This window comes from Geotrypetes seraphini, chromosome 6, assembly GCF_902459505.1.
Source record: "Geotrypetes seraphini chromosome 6, aGeoSer1.1, whole genome shotgun sequence".
Classification (NCBI taxonomy): domain Eukaryota; kingdom Metazoa; phylum Chordata; class Amphibia; order Gymnophiona; family Dermophiidae; genus Geotrypetes; species Geotrypetes seraphini.
Genome location: NC_047089.1, coordinates 48,032,059 through 48,053,687, shown reverse-complemented (window position 1 = coordinate 48,053,687; position 21,629 = coordinate 48,032,059). Strand labels below are relative to the sequence as shown.

At 43.5% G+C, this 21,629-nt stretch overlaps 1 protein-coding gene across 4 annotated transcripts in view; it reads left to right on the top strand.

The window, feature by feature from the left end:
• Window positions 1-21,629, top strand: part of FLT1 (fms related receptor tyrosine kinase 1) — a 284,781-nt gene that overhangs the window by 154,454 nt on the left and 108,698 nt on the right. For all 4 annotated transcript variants that reach the window (XM_033949142.1, XM_033949140.1, XM_033949141.1 and 1 more), the window contains exon 13: window positions 12,091-12,393. In XM_033949142.1, coding sequence (XP_033805033.1) covers window positions 12,091-12,393 — 303 coding nt within the window. The remainder of the gene's footprint in view (window positions 1-12,090; window positions 12,394-21,629) is intronic.

The following is a 21,629-nucleotide window of genomic DNA, read 5'->3' as shown; positions in this document are numbered from 1 at the left end:
CATTCTGAATAACTTTCATCAAAATCCATACAAGGCGAATGTTATATATTGTAATTTTTTAGACACTAGGGACTCCTTTTCCAAAGCCGCGCTAGGGTCTTAACGCGCGGAATAACATGTGCTAAATTGCCGCACACGCTAGCCGCTACCGCCTCCTTTAGAGCAGGTGGTAGATTTCCGGCTAGCGTGCACTATACCGCGCGCTAATCCGGTGCGTGCATTAAAACCGCTAGCGCGGCTTTGTAAAAGGAGCCCTAGGTGGGTTTGTTTTTTGGTTTTTTTTTTTTTTTTTTTTTTCAGAACTCACTATCCACACAGGGTGAACGTTATATACAGCAACTTTTTTAGACACTGTTGTTTTCTTTGGAACTCCTCCTGAAGTAGGCTTACCATATAGCTCCAGAAAAAGGAGGGCGGGATGAGATATCTAAGTTTTACCTCCAGATTGAGACATCTGGGTTTTCCTTCCATTGAAAACAATCCCGATGAGTCTGAGGTCACGACCTTAGAGGTATCTTGCAGGGTAGTTTTCCGCTGAAATTTCCACAAGGGTCTTGGTTGCAGTGGCGTAATGCTGGTCTCTGCCACTTACCATTGTAGCTATGGCCTGTGTCAAAGCCCGTTTTGTCCTGTCCAGGAGGAAGTAGTGGCTGATAAAGGTGGGAAAGGAAGTGCTAGCTAACAGGGTGCTGTTCATGCTGACAGTGCGACCTGCCCAGGTATCTACTCTTTTTTCTGCTGCATTCCCAGTACATCTCTGCTTCTGGTGCTCATCAACGTATTCACCAGTTTACCCATTCAGTAAATGTTTTCATGTTTCAGTTTTCTTTTTTCTTTGAACTTTATTTAGTTTTTAATGCCAACAAAAAGTGCAATCAACAGAGAAAGCCCAACTTACTGGAATAACAGACTAAATCAATCCTCCTCAATCAGACACAGAAGAACACATTCACTATTCTATTACCCACCATCCAAAAATGTCAATCGAAAAAAACTTTATGACAACCTAATAGCCTCCAAAGCAGCTAAGTTGGACAAACAACTCACCACTCTGTTATCTTCATCCACAGATTACAAAACCTTCAAGAAAGAAATTAAAACCATACTCTTCAAAAAACACGTTAAACCTATCCAGCACAACAATCCTAACCCAACACCCAACACTCTATAAACCCTTAGTACTCTCTAATTTTTCTAGTTACCAAACATTATCTAAAACCCAGAATTCTCCCTTAAAATTTTATCTCATCGTTTATTCTATTACTTCAAAGTTGAAATGTAATTCTTGTTTTAGTTTGGATGTAATCCGCCTTGAACCGCAAGGTAATGGCGGAATAGAAATCACTAATGTAATGTAATACAATGTATATACAAATAATGATAATCAACCAAGCACTTATAATCAATCAGTATCTATACAAAAGATAAAAATTCCCTCTCCTATCCATCATTACCATCAGGAATAATACCAAAACTAAAGATATACCCCCATCCCGCTCCCCCCTGCCCGGATGTGTGGGTGAAAAACAATGGAAAATAAAGATAAAGGACAACTATAGCAAATCTACAATTCAATTTTCAATAGACTCCCCTTCCCCTTTACTCCCATTGGATCCAGTATGTATTCTGTTATTTGTTACCTACTGTTATTTATTTTCAGCTTTTAATTTAACTTTTACCGTAATTGATATTTTATATATTATTGTAAACCATTTAGTAATCCATTGATAGACAGTATATCAAGTGACATAGAAACTTGATATACTGCAAATCATACAGATGTAAAAGTTGCAGTTTGCAATAAAATACACATAAAACAATGTATAAAAATAAAATATACAAAATAATACATATAAAGGTGAACAAGAAGCAGAGAGAGGGCTAAACAGGACAAGATAACGACCTCACTTGTGGCAGTCCCTGCCTCCGCACTATGACTTATGGATCATCAAAGAAGAAAGGCATCAAAATGGGGCAGAGTGAAAAAGTGAGTCTGAAAAAAATGAGTTTTCAGACTTGCTTTGAATTTTTAGCATTTGAAGTTTCCAATTGTAAATCAAGGGGTAAGTCATTCCACAAATGGGATGGCATTACCTCAGATGTAAAACCCCTAATTGATTTAAATCATATAGTGGTATAAGATGGAACCACCAGGAGGCTATGTTGTAATGTAGTGTTCTTCAACCGCCGGTCCACGGTGCAATCGATGCGCCGTTATCTTCGAGCCAGCTCCCTCTTCCTAACTGATTCAGTGCACAAAGCCATGGGCAGTGGCTCCTACGGGCATCCTGCGCCTGAACCGGAAGCCTTCTCTCTGACGTTGCAATGTCAGAGGGAAGGCTTCCAGATGAGGCACAGGATGTGCAAGGTGCAATTAGTACTATTATGGGGGCAGGGTCTGGGCTGGAGATTGGGTAGAGATGGGCGGGGTGTGGCCCACGACTTAGCCCTGTGTTCTTCAACCGCCGGTCCACAGACCGATGCCGGTCCACAATAATTCTTTTATTTCTACCGGTCCATAGGTGTAAAAAGGTTGAAAAACACTGTTGTAATGGACATCATCTTTGTGAAGGGTTGTAAGCAATTAATAGGCTAGCAAAGAACATGAGAAATTTTATATGGGGGCAATTGTACTACTGGTAGCTTCTGTTTAGGCAACTCATGGATGGGCAGTAGAAGTCTTTCTAAAATGGCACCTGGACCTTCAGATTCTATTACAGAATATTAATGTAACATAGTAGCATAGTAGATGACGGCAGATAAAGACCCGAATGGCCCATCCACTCTACCCAACCTGATTCAATCTAAAAAAAATTTTTCTTCTTAGCTATTTCTGGCCAAAAATCCAAAGCTTTGCCCGGTACTGTACTTAGATATTGTAACTTGGTATTGGTACACCTAACATTTATGTGCCCCCCAATTATACCAAGCAGGAGAAACAAACAAAACTGCAGACTGTGTACAAGATGCAGGCAAAAATTTATTGTACCAAAATTAAAATGCAAATAAGTAAAATAAAACCCTTTTACCAATCAAGGGATCCGACATGGTCTGTGTTTCGGACAAACCTTCGTAAGGGGTCCATGGTGAAAAAGGTTGGGACATACCATAAAAAATGAAGATAAGTAACAAAGTGCCTGTATATTGTGTTCGCCGAGGATTGCTGCAAAAAGTAAAGTGTGTCAAGGAAGCAGTAAAAAGATAAACCGCAATAAGAACCATGGACCCCTGAAGAAGGTGTGTTCTCCGAAACACGGACCATGTTGGGTCCCTTGATTTGCAGTAAGGTGATATCAGTAACTGCATTAATATTTGGTACAAATAAACATAGCCTGCATCTTGTACATTTTGATCTGCAGTTTTTTCCTTGTTTTTTGCTTTTGGGCTCCATCAGGGAACATTTTCCAGTGCATCTTGTCAGCGTTTACTGGGCAGATTAGGTGGCTTAATGGTTCTTATCTACTATTATATTCCAAAGGCCTGGTATTCAGAGGATTTATGCTTCTAAATTTGAGAATCATGCTGAAATTGACCTCTTTGAAAATTTACTAGGGCTGAGTACATAATTTGTTTGCAAAATTTCACTAAATTCCTAAATTTAGGAGCATAAAAAGAGAGTGGTACTTTTTTCTCTCAGTGGTTGGTGGTAAGGGCCACTTTCTTTTTAACATTTCTCTGCAAATGCTTGATTACTTATATGAGTCATAAAAATGTGTTTCTAAAACCATTGCGGCTAGAGTGTTTTCACAGGAACCCTTTTGCTAAGCTATATTAGGTGCTAATGTATACCTAAAGCAGCTTAAAATGGATTACCGTGGGATATATTTAGGCTAAATTAATGCACACTATATTTGGGCTGATACTGGGAGTCTATTTTGTGAAACTATTTATGTGCCCAGGTTGTCTTTTTATAAAATAGGATTAAAATAGGCACTATTTTGGACTTCTCACCAGGTGTATCTTTTATAAAATCAAGCCCAAAAGGGCAGGGTTACCAGATTTCCTCTTTAAAAAAACCCCATTACTTAAAAAAGTCACGTCTCTCCATTACTTAAAAAGGCACATTGGCTCCCAGTTGCACACCGTATTTTATTTAAACTATGCTTGCTTACTTTCAAATCATTATTATTTAAAACCCCTGCTTTTATTTTTAGAGTCTTAATTCCTTATATTACCTCAAGACAGTTGAGATCACAAGACCAACACTTATTGGCCGTTCCTTCATTAAAAGTTATCAATACGAGGCGTCACACTGTTTTCTCAAAAACCGCTCCCCAGTCCTGGAATGACCTCCCATTATTTATTAGAGAGGAAAAAAATTTGGACAAATTCAAGACCAAACTTAAGAGTTTCCTTTTTAAAGATGCTTTTAGTGAATAAATTTAAAGATTTTGTCTCTTTTTATCTCATATTTTATTACAAACTATATTTGTTTCCCCTCCTACTGTTTTTTCCTTAAATATATTTAAATTAAATATTGATTGTAATCCATTAATAATTTTCCCTTTTGTTTTGATATTATATGTATAGGTTAAACTTTGTATAGGAATGTTTGTATTTGTTATTTTAATTTGACATGACTTTTGTTTGTTTGATTTGTTACCCGTACTTGATTATTTAAGAAATTGTACATCGCCTAGAAATTGGAATAGGCGATTAATCAAATCATATAATAAACTTGGAAACTTGGCAAAGGACACCTGACCCAGCCCCATTCTGGCCCCAGCCCTATACGAACCTTGTGTCTTCATCACTGAGCTTGGGGGCCATGCCTGAAGGGCCTCTGCACATGTATTGACATTGGTGTGATGATGTCATGTGCGTGACATTGTCATGTTGACATCTGCACATGAGCAGAGGCCCTCCAGACGCGGCCCCGAGCTCGGGGTCTTCCAAAACCTGGACAAACTAGGTTTCAGCAGGCATAACGCTGGGGCAGAAATCAGCACTATGTACGATGCTATAAAGGGCAGGTGTTTTGTTTTTTTTAATAGAATCATGCTTAGCACCGATCTTTTCCACATTAATGGAACTGAGGAAAACACGTAGGTGACACAATTTTCTAAAGGTGACATGTGTCTATGTGCTTTTTGAAAATTATCTTTCTGAAAGCTCCTTCACATAGTTACCCTATTCTGAGGCAGGCATGGCTTTTCTGCCTAAGTGTATGTGGATATGCACACATGTACTAAGATATGCATATATCTCATCTCTTCTTATATACCATATAAAAACACAACTGTGAATCAGCAGGACATATTGTATGCCTATATACCCTGGGCAGTTTTATAAGTAAGGGAAAGGGATTTGTATACTGCCTTTTTTGTAGTTATACAGGCACACTCAAAGCGGTTTACATACTATACAGGTACTTCAAGCATTTTCCCTGTCCTGGTGGGCTCACAATCTACATGTACCTGGGGCAGTGGAGGATTAAGTGACATGCCCAGGGTCACAGGGCATGTGGGGTTTGAACCCACAACCTTAGGGTGCTAACCACTATGCCACCACATACAAAACATAGTGTTATGCAGAACAAAGGCTTTCAAAATGGCCTCTATATTGTGTATCTCTACTTAAAAAAAAAAAGGTAATTCGGCCAATGTAATGAGCTTGCCTGCCATTTCACATCCTTTCAAATGGAATTAAGAGCACTTCCTGTGGATCTGGCTGAAAGATGTCACTGGACATTTCCTGTCCTGAGTTATCTTCATATCCTTTGCGATAGGGAAGAAGAGGGAAGGAAAAGGCAGAGCTCAGGTGGGGTTTTTCTGAGCAGGAGGTATGAGATACAAGAGGGAAGACTGTTCTTTATTTAGTCATCACAATCTGTGTGTCTTTCCTAGTACTTTAGTGCCCTGAAGATGCATCCCTGTCTGTTTTTGCTATTTGGGGATAAAATAGAGTGGCAACTGCGTTAGTTCACTTTTAAAGATAATAAATAGAAAAAAAAAAACAACACCACCCCAGAACAAAAAAAAAGATGATTCTCACAGGGAAAGGGCCATCTCTGCCTGTAAATGTTTCTGCGAGTGTTCTTCAAAAAGTTTCTGCACTTTCATATTTTCACGGGAAATGGTTAGGGCGGGAGAAGTAGTAAGATGGCGTGTCGTACAATGTCATGTAACTAGTTGGGCAAGCCGGCTCACCTTGCAGGTAGTGATGTAATTTTCTTTTGAGATATTTAATAAATAGTGTTTAAAACAACAAAAGTGTGGAAATTTTTTGAAGATCCCTCACATTTATTACCTATGCTGTTCAAGAGAGCTAGTCGGGTTAGCTCAGCCATAAAATGAATATTTAAAACAGGTCTTCTTCATAGAGGCACAGCAATACGTGTTTATCTGCTAGGAAGACAGTTTTCTGACGCAAGAAGAAATTTTTTCTGGAACAGTTAGTATAGTGAAGTTCAGCAGGCATCACATCACTTGGTATTGGGATGAGCGTGATATCCATGGCTTGGGAAAAGCTAGAACAGCAAAAAAAAAAAAAAAAAGAGAGAGGCACAGGAGATGTCTTAAACCACCTTAAGTTACATATGCTTTATTGATGTTATAATATCCAAAATATAAAAACAAGTCCTTCTCATACTATGTACTGTGTTTCCCTGAAAATAAGCCACTGTCTTATTTTAATTTTGGGCCCGAAAAAGGCACTAGGTCTTATTTTTGGGTAGGTTTTATTTTTTTTCCATGAACAATGATCATCTCTCCCTTCCTCTCCTCCAACCCAATTCTTCCTATTTTCTTTCTCTCCCCCACATGTGCAGCATCTTTCTTCTACTCTCACTCATCCCCTTGTGCAGTATCTTTCTATCTCTCCCTCCCTCCCATCCCCTTGTGCAGTAGAACCCTTGCAACTTCTATCCCTCCCTTCTCCCATCTCCCTATGCAGCATCTTTCTAACCCTCTCCCCATGCTTCCCCCACTCTACTGACCCTTTCATCTCTCCCTCCCATCTAAACCCAGACCGCAAGCCGAAATACCTGGAAACAAATGGCAGCACAGGCTGCATCGCGGCCTGCTCTTCTCACAACCTCTGCCGCATCATTGATGATGTCATCAGGTATTTCAGTCTCACGGGCGGGGTTTAGATTGGAGGAAGAGATGGAAGGGTCGGCAGGGGCACACGGGGGGTGCGCTGCTGCCGGCGACTAGGGCTTATTTTCAGGACTAGGGCTTATATTAATACCTACCCCGAAAATCATGCTAGGGCTTATTTTCAGGGTAGGTCTTATTTTCGGGGAGACACGATAGGTAAAGTCCCGACAAGGATCCGTGTTTCAGCCACTAATGCCGCCTTCCTCAGGGGACAATCAAAGAACTTGTATGCCTTAACAGCGTTTGTGCTCTTTTCTATAGAGTACAGACGCCGGAACGCTCTAGCACAAACGCTGTCAAGGCATACAAGTTCTTTGATTGTCCCCTGAGGAAGGCGGCATTTGTCGCCAAAACACGGATCCTTGTCGGGAATTTATCTATATAGTATGAGAAAGACTTGTTATTATATTTTGGATATTATAACACCAATAAAGCATATGCAACTTAAGGTGGTTTAAGACATCTCCTGTGCCTTTTTTTTTGGGCCTGGGACCTTCTTTTCCTTCTTTGGGAAAAGCTAGGGCAGCCTGCAACTTGAAAGCAATTCTTTAGACTTGCATTCCTGGGTTGGCTTTATTTATTTACCAGGTTGGCCTTTCCCTGTGTGCAGTACAGTTATTCCTGGGAGGCTGCCTAGTTATTTAAAGCGAGTCAGTTTCCAGAGTAAATCTGGCACGCCAAACTGAAGTAACCTAAGTGAACTGCCCTTTTTTTGTGCACTGTGGTTCTGGTGCACAGCACGATCATGGGTGTGTTTGTAATTACCTCGGGTGAAACAGGAACACCACTGCCTTATCTCCCTGCTTTCCCAATGTCACTGCATGCATTTTATTTTTTGACTCCTGGTGGTGCTTGGCAAAGATAAACCAAACCTTCCATCAGGAAACTTGGTAGCTATTTCCACAGGAAGTTTCAAATCACTTAAGTAAATAAAACTTGCTTGCATGACTCCAGCAACGCTGCTAAGCTCTGCACAGGCTTTAGCAATTGGTTCAAGGCGTAATAAATTAGGAGGGTGTGGCTTTTAGAAAAAAAAAATCATTTAATATAATTCAAGTGTGTTTTTACCTCTACCCAAAGATACTGCATGTGCAGAAGTCAGAGTGTTCCATACATGACGTCAAGGAAATGTCCTCAGTGTGAGGAGATAAAAGCAGGTCAAGCAGGGTTAGTCATGAGATCCCGCTGTTCTTTAATTATAAAAGACTGCCATCCGTCTCAGATTCTCAGGGATTTTCATAATTTTATCCTAAAACATTGTCTCTCATTGAACTCTGATTACTCATTAGTATTGTTCTCCTTTCACACATAAGGGGGGGGGCTGATACTCAAACCGTGAGAGTCAGTTGGGATATTCAATGCCAGGCCATTTCTGGTGACCGGCATTGAATATCCAGGTGGGTTTTTGGCCAGTTGAAATTTAACCAGCCAAGCCGAAATTAACTGCTGGCCGGTTAGGTTTAAACTGGCGGAAGATATTCCAGTTATTTTGGCGGCCTAATTTGTCCACCAACCTTAGCCAGCAAAGCGCCAGTTAAGTGCCATTTAACCAGCCAGGAGCCTTTCCTGGCCAGCTGAATAGTTTCAAATATCAGGCGGCTTAAGGAGTTTGCAATAAGATAGTAAAGAACTGAATGAGAACAGCTGTGGAAAACACAATGTTCTTGACCTTCCTTTTATGTCTTCCAAAAACCTTCAAACACAATAGGAAACTTTGTCCGCATAGATCATACAAAAATATAACAGATCCAACATGGGCCATGTTTCGGCTAACAAGCCTTCCTCAAGGGTCCTAAGGTATTAAGTGGAAACCAAATGTTAGATAAATATTAAACAAATGTAGTTCACAGGAAATATAGACCCGTGTCGGGTCCGTTATATTTTTGTATGATCTATGCAGACAAAGTTTTCTATTCTGTTTGAAGTTTTTGGGAAGAAATAAAAGGAAAGCCAAGAACATTGTGTTTTCAACAGTCTGTTCTCATTTGAATTGCTCCTTTTTCTGTGGAATATTGGGTCTTCTTGTTTTGCTTCTCTATGGTCAAGAACTCACCACTATGCAAAACCTTTAACAGTCAGGACTTGAAGGTTGATTCGTTCCTTTGCAGAACTGAAAGTCAAACAGGTTATAGGTGACAGCAATACATTTGTGACGAGCTTGCAAAAGCCATGCACCTGTTCATCAGCCTATTGCTGACTTGTTTTTATTTAGCAATAAGTGAGGTGAGAAGGCCTAAGTAACCTAGCAGACTTCTGACAGGTCTTGGGATGCCCACTCCTTCCTGCTATGCTGACCACCTCCCCTCGTGACAGCGAAATGGCAGGAAGATGCATACTCCCTCCTGCCACCGAAGGCCCACTCCCACATCAGATGCCCCCCTCCCCGAATCATCCCCTACCCCCCTTCCACGCGGTGAGCCCTTTTCTGCAACGCGTCAGCAAATACAACCGTCAAAAGCTGTCAAAACAGGTTTTGCGACGGTCATTGGCTTTAGTGCATCTGGACCCTAGTCTTTGAAAACTTGTAACAGCATATTGCAAAGCCAAAACAATTGGGGTCTATAAACCCATACGCAGAGGTACTGTACAATCAGGACTGGTGTTAGACATTCAGGGGCCCAGGGCAGAAACTAGGGAGGAGATCCCAAAGTCCATGAGTTTGAGGCAGGCTTGGGGTCAGGAGAGTTGCCGTTTGCCACCTCCTGACATGGCCTTGATTTCCAGGCATCCTCATATATAAATCCGGAGGCAACATTTAATTAGTGTAGAATACCTTTCCTTGGCAAATATTTATTTTCACATTATTACTATTACTATTATTAATAATCATCATTTCCATAGTGCTGCTAGACATATGCAGCACTGTACATCCTCTATCTCCCCTGCCCTGCAACAATGACAAAATAATTACAAACAATTCAAAACACAGCTCTGAGACTCGTCTACTCATTGAGGAAGCACGACCACATTACAGAGGCATACTTCAACTCACACTGGCTTCCAATTCCAGAAAGAATACTCTTTAAATTCTACTGTATACTATTTAAAACTATAAACGGAGACAGCCCAACCCACCTGAACAACCGCCTCATCCAAACTACCTCAACCAGGCATAGGAAAACCCACACCCCATTCACACATCCTCCAATCAAAGAAATTAAACAGAAAAAACTAGCCACCCAAGTAGCAAAACTAGACAACCAAATCGCCAATCTACTGATAACAACCCCAGACTACAAGATGTTCAGAAAAGAAATAAAGACTATACTTTTTAAGAAATCCCTGAAAAAGTCTTAACACCACGAGTACCTCTTTCTTCCCATGTTCTTCCTGACTTCCCGAACCTACCTGATCTACTTTTTATGTTCTCTGGAAATGACCAGAGATCTTCTTTTGTAACCCACCTTCTATAACTCTTTTGTAATCTGCCTTGAACATCAAGGTAGTGGCGGAATAGAAGTCTCTAATGTAATGTAATATGAGTAAATCCCTGCTCGATAGAGCTTACCATCTAATTAAAACGGACAAACAGGACAAATAGGAATTAGGGAATTGCCTACAGTTTAAATAAAAGCAGCCACAAAAAAGTTCAAAGTCCTTCTGTTGGTCTTTACAGACCGCCTCTCCACTGCTCCTGCCTAAATCAGGGACTCTCTCGTTCCGTGTGCTCCATTCTTTTCAGCATAATGTCCTTTCCCATCCCTATTTCCCTCTGTTTTAATATTTCTGGAGAAATTGCCTTCAGCTACTTAGGGCCCAAACTTTGGAATTCCCTCCCTCCTTAGATTCAAACCTATATTTAAAACCTGCCTCTTTCAGGATGCCTTTGGCTCTCTTCTTTCTCACTCTTGATGCCGGTCCTCTACCCTCCCCCACTCTGTCACACTGATTCTATGTTAATTGCAGAGTCATACCACCCCCCTCATTCTATAGACTGCGACCAAAGTTGCATGCGCAGATCTGTGCATATTGTCAATTTGCATACTCAACTTAGTTGGTTAATAAATGAACGAGCACTGAAAATTGTCAATTAACAAGTAATTGGTACTAATTGACACTAATATAGAACTATACACTATATTGACACTAATATAGAACTTTCTAAGCAATTTCTATAAAGTGGAGTGCGTAAATTCTACTGCATGGATCTCAAAAGAGGGCCTGGCCAGGGGAGGGGTGTGGGTGGTTCTTGGGTATTCCTAAAAGTTAGGCGCACTGCTATAGAATACGCCTGATCTGCGCACAATTTAGACGCAGGCATTTAGGCCTAGTTTTCATTGGCATAAATGGCTTTGCCTAAATGTTAGTCACGTGGGCAGACACTGCGCAATATTTTATAAACTACGCCTAACTCCAGAAGAGATTTATAGAGTAGCGCTAAGTGCAGATCTTTTCAGCGCTGATTTTTTATTTTATTTTTAAAATTTCTATACCGTCTAAAACCTAAACGGTTTATATGATATTACATACATAGTTTTACAAAACAAAAAAAATAGCGATAAACATAAGAAAATATATACTCAGAGAATCAGCAATAGGAAAGATCAACGCCGGAAGAGGCCTATACAAACAGTTATAAACAGGTTCTCAAAAATCAGCAGTCAGGAGGAATCAATGTCTAAAAAAAGGCATTCACAAACAATTGTGTTTTAAGTAGTTTCCTAAATGTGCCTTTTTCACCACATTTCTGTATTTCCCTCACAAGTGAGTTCCACAGTTTTACCACTAAACAACAAAAGGTCTTTGTGCTGGTTTCAAATATTTTGGATTAACATTTGCCTTTAATAGGGCTGAATTAGACAACATATATAGAATTTGGTCCATTATGTCTTTTCTTTTTTTTTGTTGTAAAGTTGCTAATCATATAACTGCCATGTTATATACCCCTTGTGGTATATCAAATGCATGCAAATAAGTAATAAATTAGAACCGTTTCAGCTTATACAGAGTAGTTACCTGTTTAATAATATTTTTTTTCCTTTTGCTCCAGACATACCAAATGGATTTTATATTAATTTGGATAAAGAACCCACAGAGGGAGATGAGTTGACTTTGTCGTGCTCAGCAAACAAACATCTGTACACAGATGTTACGTGGCTTTTACCAGGGACAGCTGACAACCAAACAGTTCATCAGAGGAGCAAAAGAAATTCTTTCGTAGAGAAATACTCCCTCAGGTTGGATCTGAATATTACAAATGCCACCCAGGAAGATTCGGGCACCTACGGCTGCAAAGCAAGGAACATGTACACGGGAGAAGAAGTGCTGCAACGGAAGGAACTTATAATCCGAGGTGAGCACTGCAACAAAAAGGCCGTTCTTTCACGGACCCCTAAGTTTAAAGGCGTAAAGAAAGATTGCGCACCACAAAGCATTGTAAGCCATTGAAGGACTCATGCAAAGTGACAGCTCTCTCCAGCCATTGCGATTTGTAACTGGTGATGCCCTGGGAGGTGACACTTCTTCCCCCCTCCCTCCCCTATGGGGCTTAGCATTCAGCTAGCAACGATTTGTGCTATTCTGATACAAACAGTGGAAATTTGGGTTTGGGGCACGACACCAAATTGCATTCATTATTCTGTTCTTTACTATGGTGTGACTGCCTCATAATTCACAACCTTGTAAAGACTTTCACCTGGGCTTCTGACAATTCTTCTTTTTCCCAAAAAAATGGGGTCTTGCTTTTGAATTTGGATGTATACATTTTTTTTATAGAAATTATAATATAACTGACCCTCTGTGTTTCGTTCTCGTTATTCATCCCAATAACAACTTTTGCTACCACTGTAAAATTGCAACAAGCCTGAGACTATCCCTCCGTTCTCCCCTAAATGGTATTGTGTTCAAAGGTCTTACTTCAGTGTGAAGCATGATACATTTATTCTTCCATTGTAGCTAGTTGAACTCAAAAGTTGGGGTTTTTTTTTGTATATTGGTGTATGTGTTCGTTTGTGTAGGGGGGGGGGTTGATCTCGATGAACCTAAAATATCACTAGTTTAACTAATTTTTATGTTTATTTATAAGACGTATTTATTTAAAACAAAACTATCATAGTGAAAAGCTTAGATAGGGCTGCAAGATGAGGGCAAAGCTGTTGACGTAAAGTGTGACTGTTTTATAGGTGTTTACAGGACTGAGAGTTTCAAGAACTGCTGATGTGTGGACGTTTTACAAAAAGGCTGATATATCACAGCACTGCATTATATTTATCCCATCACTGCATCACATTAGAATGAAAGCTTGCATGATTGGTTACCAAATAATTTCTCTTTCTGCATTAATACATGGAATGCTATACAGAGCTCCTGGAAAGAAAGGTGTAAACTAGAGGTCTGCACGGGAACGGGGATTGCGGGAATCCCGCCCCTAACCCACAGGACTCCCAGGGGACCCCCCTCTGACCCATGGGACTCCCACGGGGACCCCCCTCTAGCCAACGGAACTCCCATGGGGATGGAAGGCTTTGGAAGCAGGGTTCGTCCATATAATATAATGGACACGTCAGCCTTAGTAAAAGAGGGGGTTTATAAGTGAATTACCTGAACTGAAAACAAAAAAATGGTTCCACCAAAGAGATTCCACAAGGAAAACAGCAGCGTAAACACAAAAGAAACTGTGGAATTGATGATCCTATCAGAAATAATTGCTGCTTTTTATGGGGATGGGCGTGGATGGAGGTAATTCCTTGCGGGGATGGGTGGGGACAGAGAGGATCCTGACGGGGATGGGTGGGGACAGAGAGAATCCTGGCAGGGACGGGTGGGGACGGAGAGGATCCTGGCGGGGATGGGTGGGATTTCTGTCCCCGCACAACTCTCTAGTGTAAACCAGCCTATATCTATGTAGGCCGACTGACCAAAAGTAGCTGTACTTTCAATCCCAATATAATTGACTCAAGAACAACAAAATAACACATGCCTTTTATTAAGCAGCGGTAGAGAGTTTTACGAGGTAATTGCTCCAATGCTCATTCAGTTCCTGTGAGCGTCAGAGCATTTACCTCATCAGCTCGCAGTAAAACTCTCTACTGCTGCATGATAAAAGGAGCCTACAGGTATTAAAAGACCTAAGGGGGGAATTCATGGGGTGCTAACTGATGTAGGGGGTCCTTTTACTAAGGCGCGCTAGCCGTTTTAGTGTGCGCTAAAATGGTTAGCACACCTTAGTAAAAGGACCCCTTAGTGTGTGATAACTGATTTAGTGCACGCTCAATGCTAAAATGCCCATTATATTCCTGTGGGAGTCTTAGCATTTAGCGTACACTAATCGTTAGCATGTGGTGCCCCTTGATGAATTCCCCCCAAGAGGGCCCTTCTACAAAGTTGCTGTAAGCACTAAGGGGCCAGCGGCGCATAGTGACGCCAAAGTCCGGCGACGCCCCTAACCATGCCCACTTCCAGACTTTAGCATCACTGTGCGCCACCAGGTGCCAGGGAGCTAGGCGCCGGTCCCAGAGGCTGCGTAGCGATGCCTTTTTTTTTTTTTTTTTGTAATTACTTTTTTAATTGGTTTTAAATGACGCGGTCAGTTACTGCATCGTCTAGCGCCAATTAAAACAATTAAGTTAGGTGGTGGTAGGACGCCTATCGCCACCGAACTTTCAGTGTCCCAATGAGAATCCGGGCCTAATTTGCTTGCCGCAACAAAAAAATGGCATACCTTGGGTGTGCTGAGGCATCCCGTGGTAATTTTGGAATGTGCGTGTGCTTTCCACTCATTAAAACATAAAATATATTTATCCCAGGACAAGCAGGCAGCATATTCTTGACTGATGGGTGATGGCACCGACGGAGCCCCGGTACGGACAATTTTAGAGTGATTGCACTCTAAGAACTTTGAAAGTTCTAGTAGGCCGCACCGCAGACGCGCGAGTGCCTTTCCGCCCGACAGAGGCGCGCGGTCTCCAGTTTCTTAGTTTCCGTGGAGCTAAGAAGACGCGTGTTCCAACTGCTGTTGGAAAATTTTTTCAAATTTTTCTCGCCTTCCCGCTCGCGCGTTATTTTCTTGTCGTGATTTATTCACCTTATCGTTTCTTTCTTTTATTTTTAAAAATAAAAAGTCCATTTTTTTTTTTACTTTTTTCCGGTCAGCCCCGGCGGGGCCTGTTGGCACCATCGAAGCCTCGGGCTTCGATTTTGCTACGGCCGTTTTTCCCTTCATGCCCCCTTCACCGGGTTTTAAGAAGTGTCAGCGGTGTGCACATCCTATTTCTCTTTCCGACCCGCACAAGTGGTGCCTTCAGTGTCTGGGTCCGGACCATAGGGCAGAAACGTGCACCCGCTGCAGTTCTCTCCAAAAGAGAACTCTAAAGAATCGCCAAATTCAACAGCGAATTCTTTTCGGTGCCGCCATGGAAGTTCCCCCGGCATCGACACCGTCATCTTCCTCCAAATCGGCACCGGTGACTTCAACACCGCAAGATCCATCCTCGGTGTCGCACCCTGTAGGTAAGCCGGCTAAGAAGCCATCCCCTACTGTCCTTAGCCCGCCAGTCGAACAAGCAGTGAGCCAAGTCCTGCAGACTGCGCGCTGGCCTCGCAAACGCTCCGCTCCTATTGAAGTCACTGCCTCTTCATTGGCATCGACTTCGCCTGAGCGTCGAGCTGCACCGCAGGTACCGAGCAAGAAAAAAGCGGTACCGGTGCCATCGGGACCGTCTCTGGATGAGAGAATAGCATCCATCCTTCAGGTCCAGCTTAAGGAGCAGTTACAACACTTGCTCCCGGCTCTGCTGACTCCGAGCCTTCCAGTGTCGGTACCTACTGAGCATTCGGTGCCGATCGTCGAACAGCCTGTTTTGTCGGCATCGACGTTGTCGGCACCGCAAAAATCTGTTTCTATGCCTGTTCTCTCGGCGGAACTGAAGTCTCTTCGACGCACTGCTTACTCGACTTCGGAGCCGGTGCCGTTCTCTGACACCCGTACTGCTGTACAGTCACCCGGTACGGTGTCCATGAGGTCTGGTAAATCGGTACGCAAAACCAAGCATACCGAACCTTCTACCCCACTTTCTCAGGGCCGTCTATCATCGGTACGGGACCCTGATTTGTGGGATGATTCTGATGACCCCCTCGGTACCGAGGCAGATTATTCCTCGGAGGAGGATGTTACATCGGTGCAGGATCCTGCTGGTAAGCCAGAGCACTCGTCCTTCACCAAGTTTCTTAAGGAGATGTCGGACACCCTTTCCATCCCTCTAGAGTCTGACTCTAAAAAATCCAAAGCATTTCTTGATGCTTTGGATTTTGACCAGCCTCTAAAAGAATTTTTAAAGTTACCCCTCCATGACATCTTGAGGGAAACTTTTTACAAAAATTTAGAAACTCCTCTCACCGTTCCTGGAGCCCCTAGGAAGCTGGAATCGCTTTACAAGGTGATTCCTATTCCAGGGTTTGACAAACCCCAGCTGCCCCATGAATCTCTGCTGGTGGAGTCCACCCTCAAAAAATCGGCAGGCTCTAGTGTATATGCCTCTGTCCCTCCTGGCAGAGAGGGCAAGGCCATGGATAAATTTGGTAAAAGACTTTACCAAAATGCAATGCTGGCCAACCGTTCAGGTAACTATGCGTTTCACTTCTCTTTTTACCTGAAACATTTGATTCAGCAAGTCTCTTCTTTTCAAAAATATCTTCCTGACCGTAAGCTTCCTGCATTCCAACAATGCACTTCCAGTCTCCTACAACTCAGGAAGTTCATGGTCCGGTCCATCTATGATACTTTTGAACTCACATCCCGAGCCACGGCTATGTCTGTAGCGATGAGACGATTGGCATGGCTCCGAGTCTCCGACCTTAATGTGAACCACCAGGACCGCCTTGCCAATGCTCCCTGCCTGGGTGATGAGCTCTTTGGAGAATCTATGGATACCACCACTCAAAAGCTCTCTGCCCATGAGACGAGGTGGGATATTTTGCTGAAAAATAAAAAGAAGCCTCCTCCTCCTCGTCCATTTAGACAGCAGCCATCATATCAGAGGCGGTTTTCTGCTCGGCCAGTTCAGCCTCAACCTCCACAACCTCGGAGGCAGCGGCAACAGCACCAACAAGCACGTCAGCAACAGCCGCCTACCATAAAGCCTGTCACTCAGACTAAGCCGACTCAGCCCTTTTGACTCCCTTCTCCTGGGCATTGCCAGTCTCCCTCCCTCCTGTCCTCTTCCACAGCCCATAGGAGGTCGATTAACCATTTTTCACTCTCGATGGGAGGTAATCACCACCGACCAGTGGGTGCTCTCGATCATAGCCCATGGCTACTCCCTCAATTTTCAGACTCCTCCGCCGTTAGGCCTGCCAAAAGAGTCTGCTTCCAACAAGTCTCAGTCCCTCCTTCTCGCTCAAGAAGTTCAATCCCTCCTTCTTCTCAATGCCATCGAAGAAGTTCCTCAAGATCAGCGAGGTCAGGGTTTTTACTCCCGGTACTTTCTAGTTCCCAAAAAGACCGGAGACCTCAGACCCATCTTAGATCTCAGAGATCTCAACAAATGTTTGGTCAAGGAGAAGTTCAAAATGCTCTCTCTTGCCACCCTCTACCCTCTTCTCGCTCAGGGCGACTGGCTATGCTCCCTCGATCTCAAAGAGGCTTACACACATATTCCTATCCATCTGACGTCCAGGCAATATCTGCGCTTTCTCATCAATCAACATCATTATCAGTACAAAGTGCTACCCTTTGGCCTGGCCTCCTCTCCCAGGGTATTCACCAAATGTCTGATTGTGGTAGCGGCCTATCTCCGCTCTCACAACTTTCAAGTCTTCCCTTATCTGGACGACTGGTTGATCAAAGCTCATTCCCCTCAGGCGGTTCTGCTTGCCACCAATCAGACCATTCACTTCCTTCGACTATTAGGGTTCGAAATCAATCTACCCAAGTCTCACCTCATTCCGACCCAGCGACTTCAATTTATTGGAGCCGTTCTGGACACTGTTCTGATGAGGGCGTTTCTTCCATCCAACCGCCTTCACGCCATCCTCCATCTCTGTCAGCAGGTGTTTCAACAGATTACCATTATGGTGCTATTGGGGCACATGGCTTCGACAGTACATGTCACACCCTTCGCACGTCTCCACCTCCGTACTCCTCAATGGACCTTAGCGAACCAATGGTCCCAAGCGACGGATCCTTGTTCACAACACATATCTGTGACCTCGTCTCTTCGACAGTCGCTTCTTTGGTGGTTGACATCTTCAAATCTATCCAGAGGTCTGCTGTTCCATCTACCTCCTCATCAACTAGTCATCACCACAGATTCCTCCCCCTACGCCTGGGGAGCTCACTTGAATGAATTCCAAACTCAGAAATTTTGGACTGCCCAGGAAAAGAAACACCACATCAATTTCCTGGAACTCCGAGCGATGTTCTATGCCCTCAAGGCGTTTCAACATCTTCTCTTTCCTCAAGTACTACTCATTTGCACAGACAATCAAGTTGCAATGTACTACATCAACAAACAGGGAGGAACGGGCTCTCGCCTGTTGTGTCAGGAAGCCCAACGGATTTGGTCTTGGGCGACAGCTCGTCACTTATTCCTGAAGGCTATCTACATTCAAGGGGAACAGAATTCCTTAGCGGACAATCTCAGCAGAATTCTCCAACCTCACGAATGGACTCTCGATCCCTCGACTCTTCAGACCATTTTCGCTCAATGGGGCACTCCTCAAGTGGACCTTTTTGCAGCTCCCCACAACCATCAGCTGCCCCTGTTTTGCTCCAGACTCTACTCACTGTCTGGCGCCCGATGCATTTCTCCTGGATTGGACCAGTCTCTTCCTATATGCTTTTCCCCCTCTACCGCTCATGCTGCGAACACTGTTCAAGCTCAAGAGGGAACAAGCCACCATGATTCTCATCGCTCCACGGTGGCCCAGGCAACATTGGTTCTCCCTTCTACTTCAACTCAGTTCCAGGGAACCCATACCTCTTCCACTGTTTCCTTCTCTGCTTTCTCAGCATCAGCAGACCCTACTGCATCCCAACCTACAGTCTCTGCACTTGACAGCTTGGTATCTCTCGGGCTGACTTCGGCTCACTCACTCCTTTCTCAGCCTGTCCGCTCTATCATTGATGCTTCCAGGAAACCGGCCACGCTCCAGTGTTATCAACAGAAGTGGTCTCGGTTTTCTTCCTGGTGCCTCTTACATCACCATGATCCCATGTCTCTAGCAGTGGGACTGGTGTTGGACTATCTTCTTTCCTTGTCTGACTCTGGTCTTAAATCTACTTCTATCAGAGTTCACCTTAGTGCAATTGCTGCCTTTCATGAGCCAATTCATGGAAAACCCCTCTCGGCTCATCCTTTGGTTTCTCGGTTCATGAGGGGCCTTTTCAATGTGAAACCACCTCTCAAGCCTCCTCCTGTGGTCTGGGATCTCAATGTGGTTCTTTCCGCTTTAATGAAGCCTCCTTTTGAACCTTTGGCCACAGCGCATTTCAGATTTCTTACCTGGAAAGTGGTCTTCCTTATAGCTCTCACTTCTGCCAGGAGGGTCGGTGAACTGCATGCACTAGTGGCCGATCCACCTTTCACTGTTTTTCACCATGATAAGGTGGTTCTCCGTACACACCCCAAATTTCTTCCTAAGGTTGTGTCTGACTTTCATCTTAACCAGTCCATAGTCCTACCTGTATTTTTTCCAAAGCTTCATTCTCATCCAGGTGAACAGGCTTTGCATACCTTGGACTGTAAACGTACTCTGGCTTACTATCTTGAACGTACTAAGCCCCACAGATCATCTCCTCAACTATTTTTGTCCTTTGATCCTAATAAGTTGGGTCATCCTGTATCTAAACGCACTCTCTCCAATTGGCTTGCTGCTTGCGTTTCTTTCTGTTATGCTCAGTCGGGCCTGACACTGGAAGGTTCTGTCACGGGCCACAAAGTTAGAGCTATGGCAGCGTCTGTAGCTTTCCTCCGATCTACTTCCATTGAGGAAATCTGCAAGGCTGCTACTTGGTCCTCAGTTCACACTTTTACATCACATTATTCAAGTACCTTTCTTATTTCTAATCTTAATGTATATTTTCTGTAAACCGCTTAGAACCTAACGGATGTAGCGGTATATAAGAAATAAATTACATTACATTACATTATTGTCTGGATGCATTCTCCAGACGGGATGGACACTTCGGCCAATCTGTTTTACAAAATTTATTTTCCTAATGGCCAACCTTCCCTCCATCCCTCTTTTTCTTAGCTTGGAGGTCACCCATCAGTCAAGAATATGCTGCCTGCTTGTCCTGGGATAAAGCACAGTTACTTACCGTAACAGGTGTTATCCAGGGACAGCAGGCAGATATTCTTGCGTCCCTCCCACCTCCCCGGGTTGGCTTCTTAGCTGGCTTATCCTAACTGGAGACCGCGCGCCTTTGTCGGGCGGGAAGGCACTCGCGCATGCGCGGTGCGGCCTACTAGAACTTTCAAAGTTCTTAGAGTGCAATCACTCTAAAATTGTCCGTACCGGGGCTCCGTCGGTGCCGTCACCCATCAGTCAAGAATATCTGCCTGCTGTCCCTGGATAACACCTGTTACAGTAAGTAACTGTGCTTTTTTGGCACAGGAAGCATGTTTGGGTGGCAGAGAATGGACATGTTCACTAATCACTTAGTACAGCTGCATTGTCGCACGCTAACCAATTAGCATCTGCTTAGCGTGTGAGCCCTTACCACTTACATAACGGGTGGCAGTAGAGACTCAAGTGCTAATGGCAAAATTAGTGCATTGCCATTAAGACAAAAAAAAAGAAAAAAAGAAAAGGCAGCCATTTTACCCATAGCCTTGGCATGTGGGAAAGACCTGTGTAAGGATGCTCTAAGGCAGTGGTCTCAAACTCAAACTCTTTGCAGGGCCATATTTTGGATTTGTAGGTACTTGGAGGGCTGCAGAAAAAATAGTTAATATCTTATTAAAGAAATGACAATTTTGCATGAGGTAAAATTCTTTATAGCTTATAAATCTTCTCCCCCCCCTCCCCTTTCCCCCACCGAAGGCCTGCATGTTCCCCACTTCTTTGCAGCATCTTCCAGCTTCCCCCCTGGCCTCCCGGTCATAGTTTCAGCTAATTACCGCAGCCTACAGAGATGATCACCGGTGCAGTAGTGTTCCTTGCAGGCTGCCATCGACCTCCGCAGCACATTCCCTCTGCCGCAGTCCCGCCCCTCCTCTGACGTCAGGGGCAGGATCGAGGCAGAGGGAACATGCTGCTGAGGATGACTGCAGCCTGCAAGGATCGCTACAGTACTGGTAATCCTCTCTGCAGGCTGCGGTAATTATCTGAAGGTAAGAGCCGGGGAGGGAAGCCGGAGGACGCTGCAAAGAGCAGGCAGCACTAGTACAGACAACACTAGTATAGACCGCAGGCCACAAATAGTATCTGCCGGGCCGCAAGTTTGAGACCACTGCTCTAAGGCCACTTTATAATGCTGTTTGGTAAAAGGGCCTAAAAGAGTGAAATATATGAAACATTTTTGAGATGTTAAAGAAAATTAAGAAATATTTACAACATTAAGCAATGTTTATTAGAAAAGTATAATGT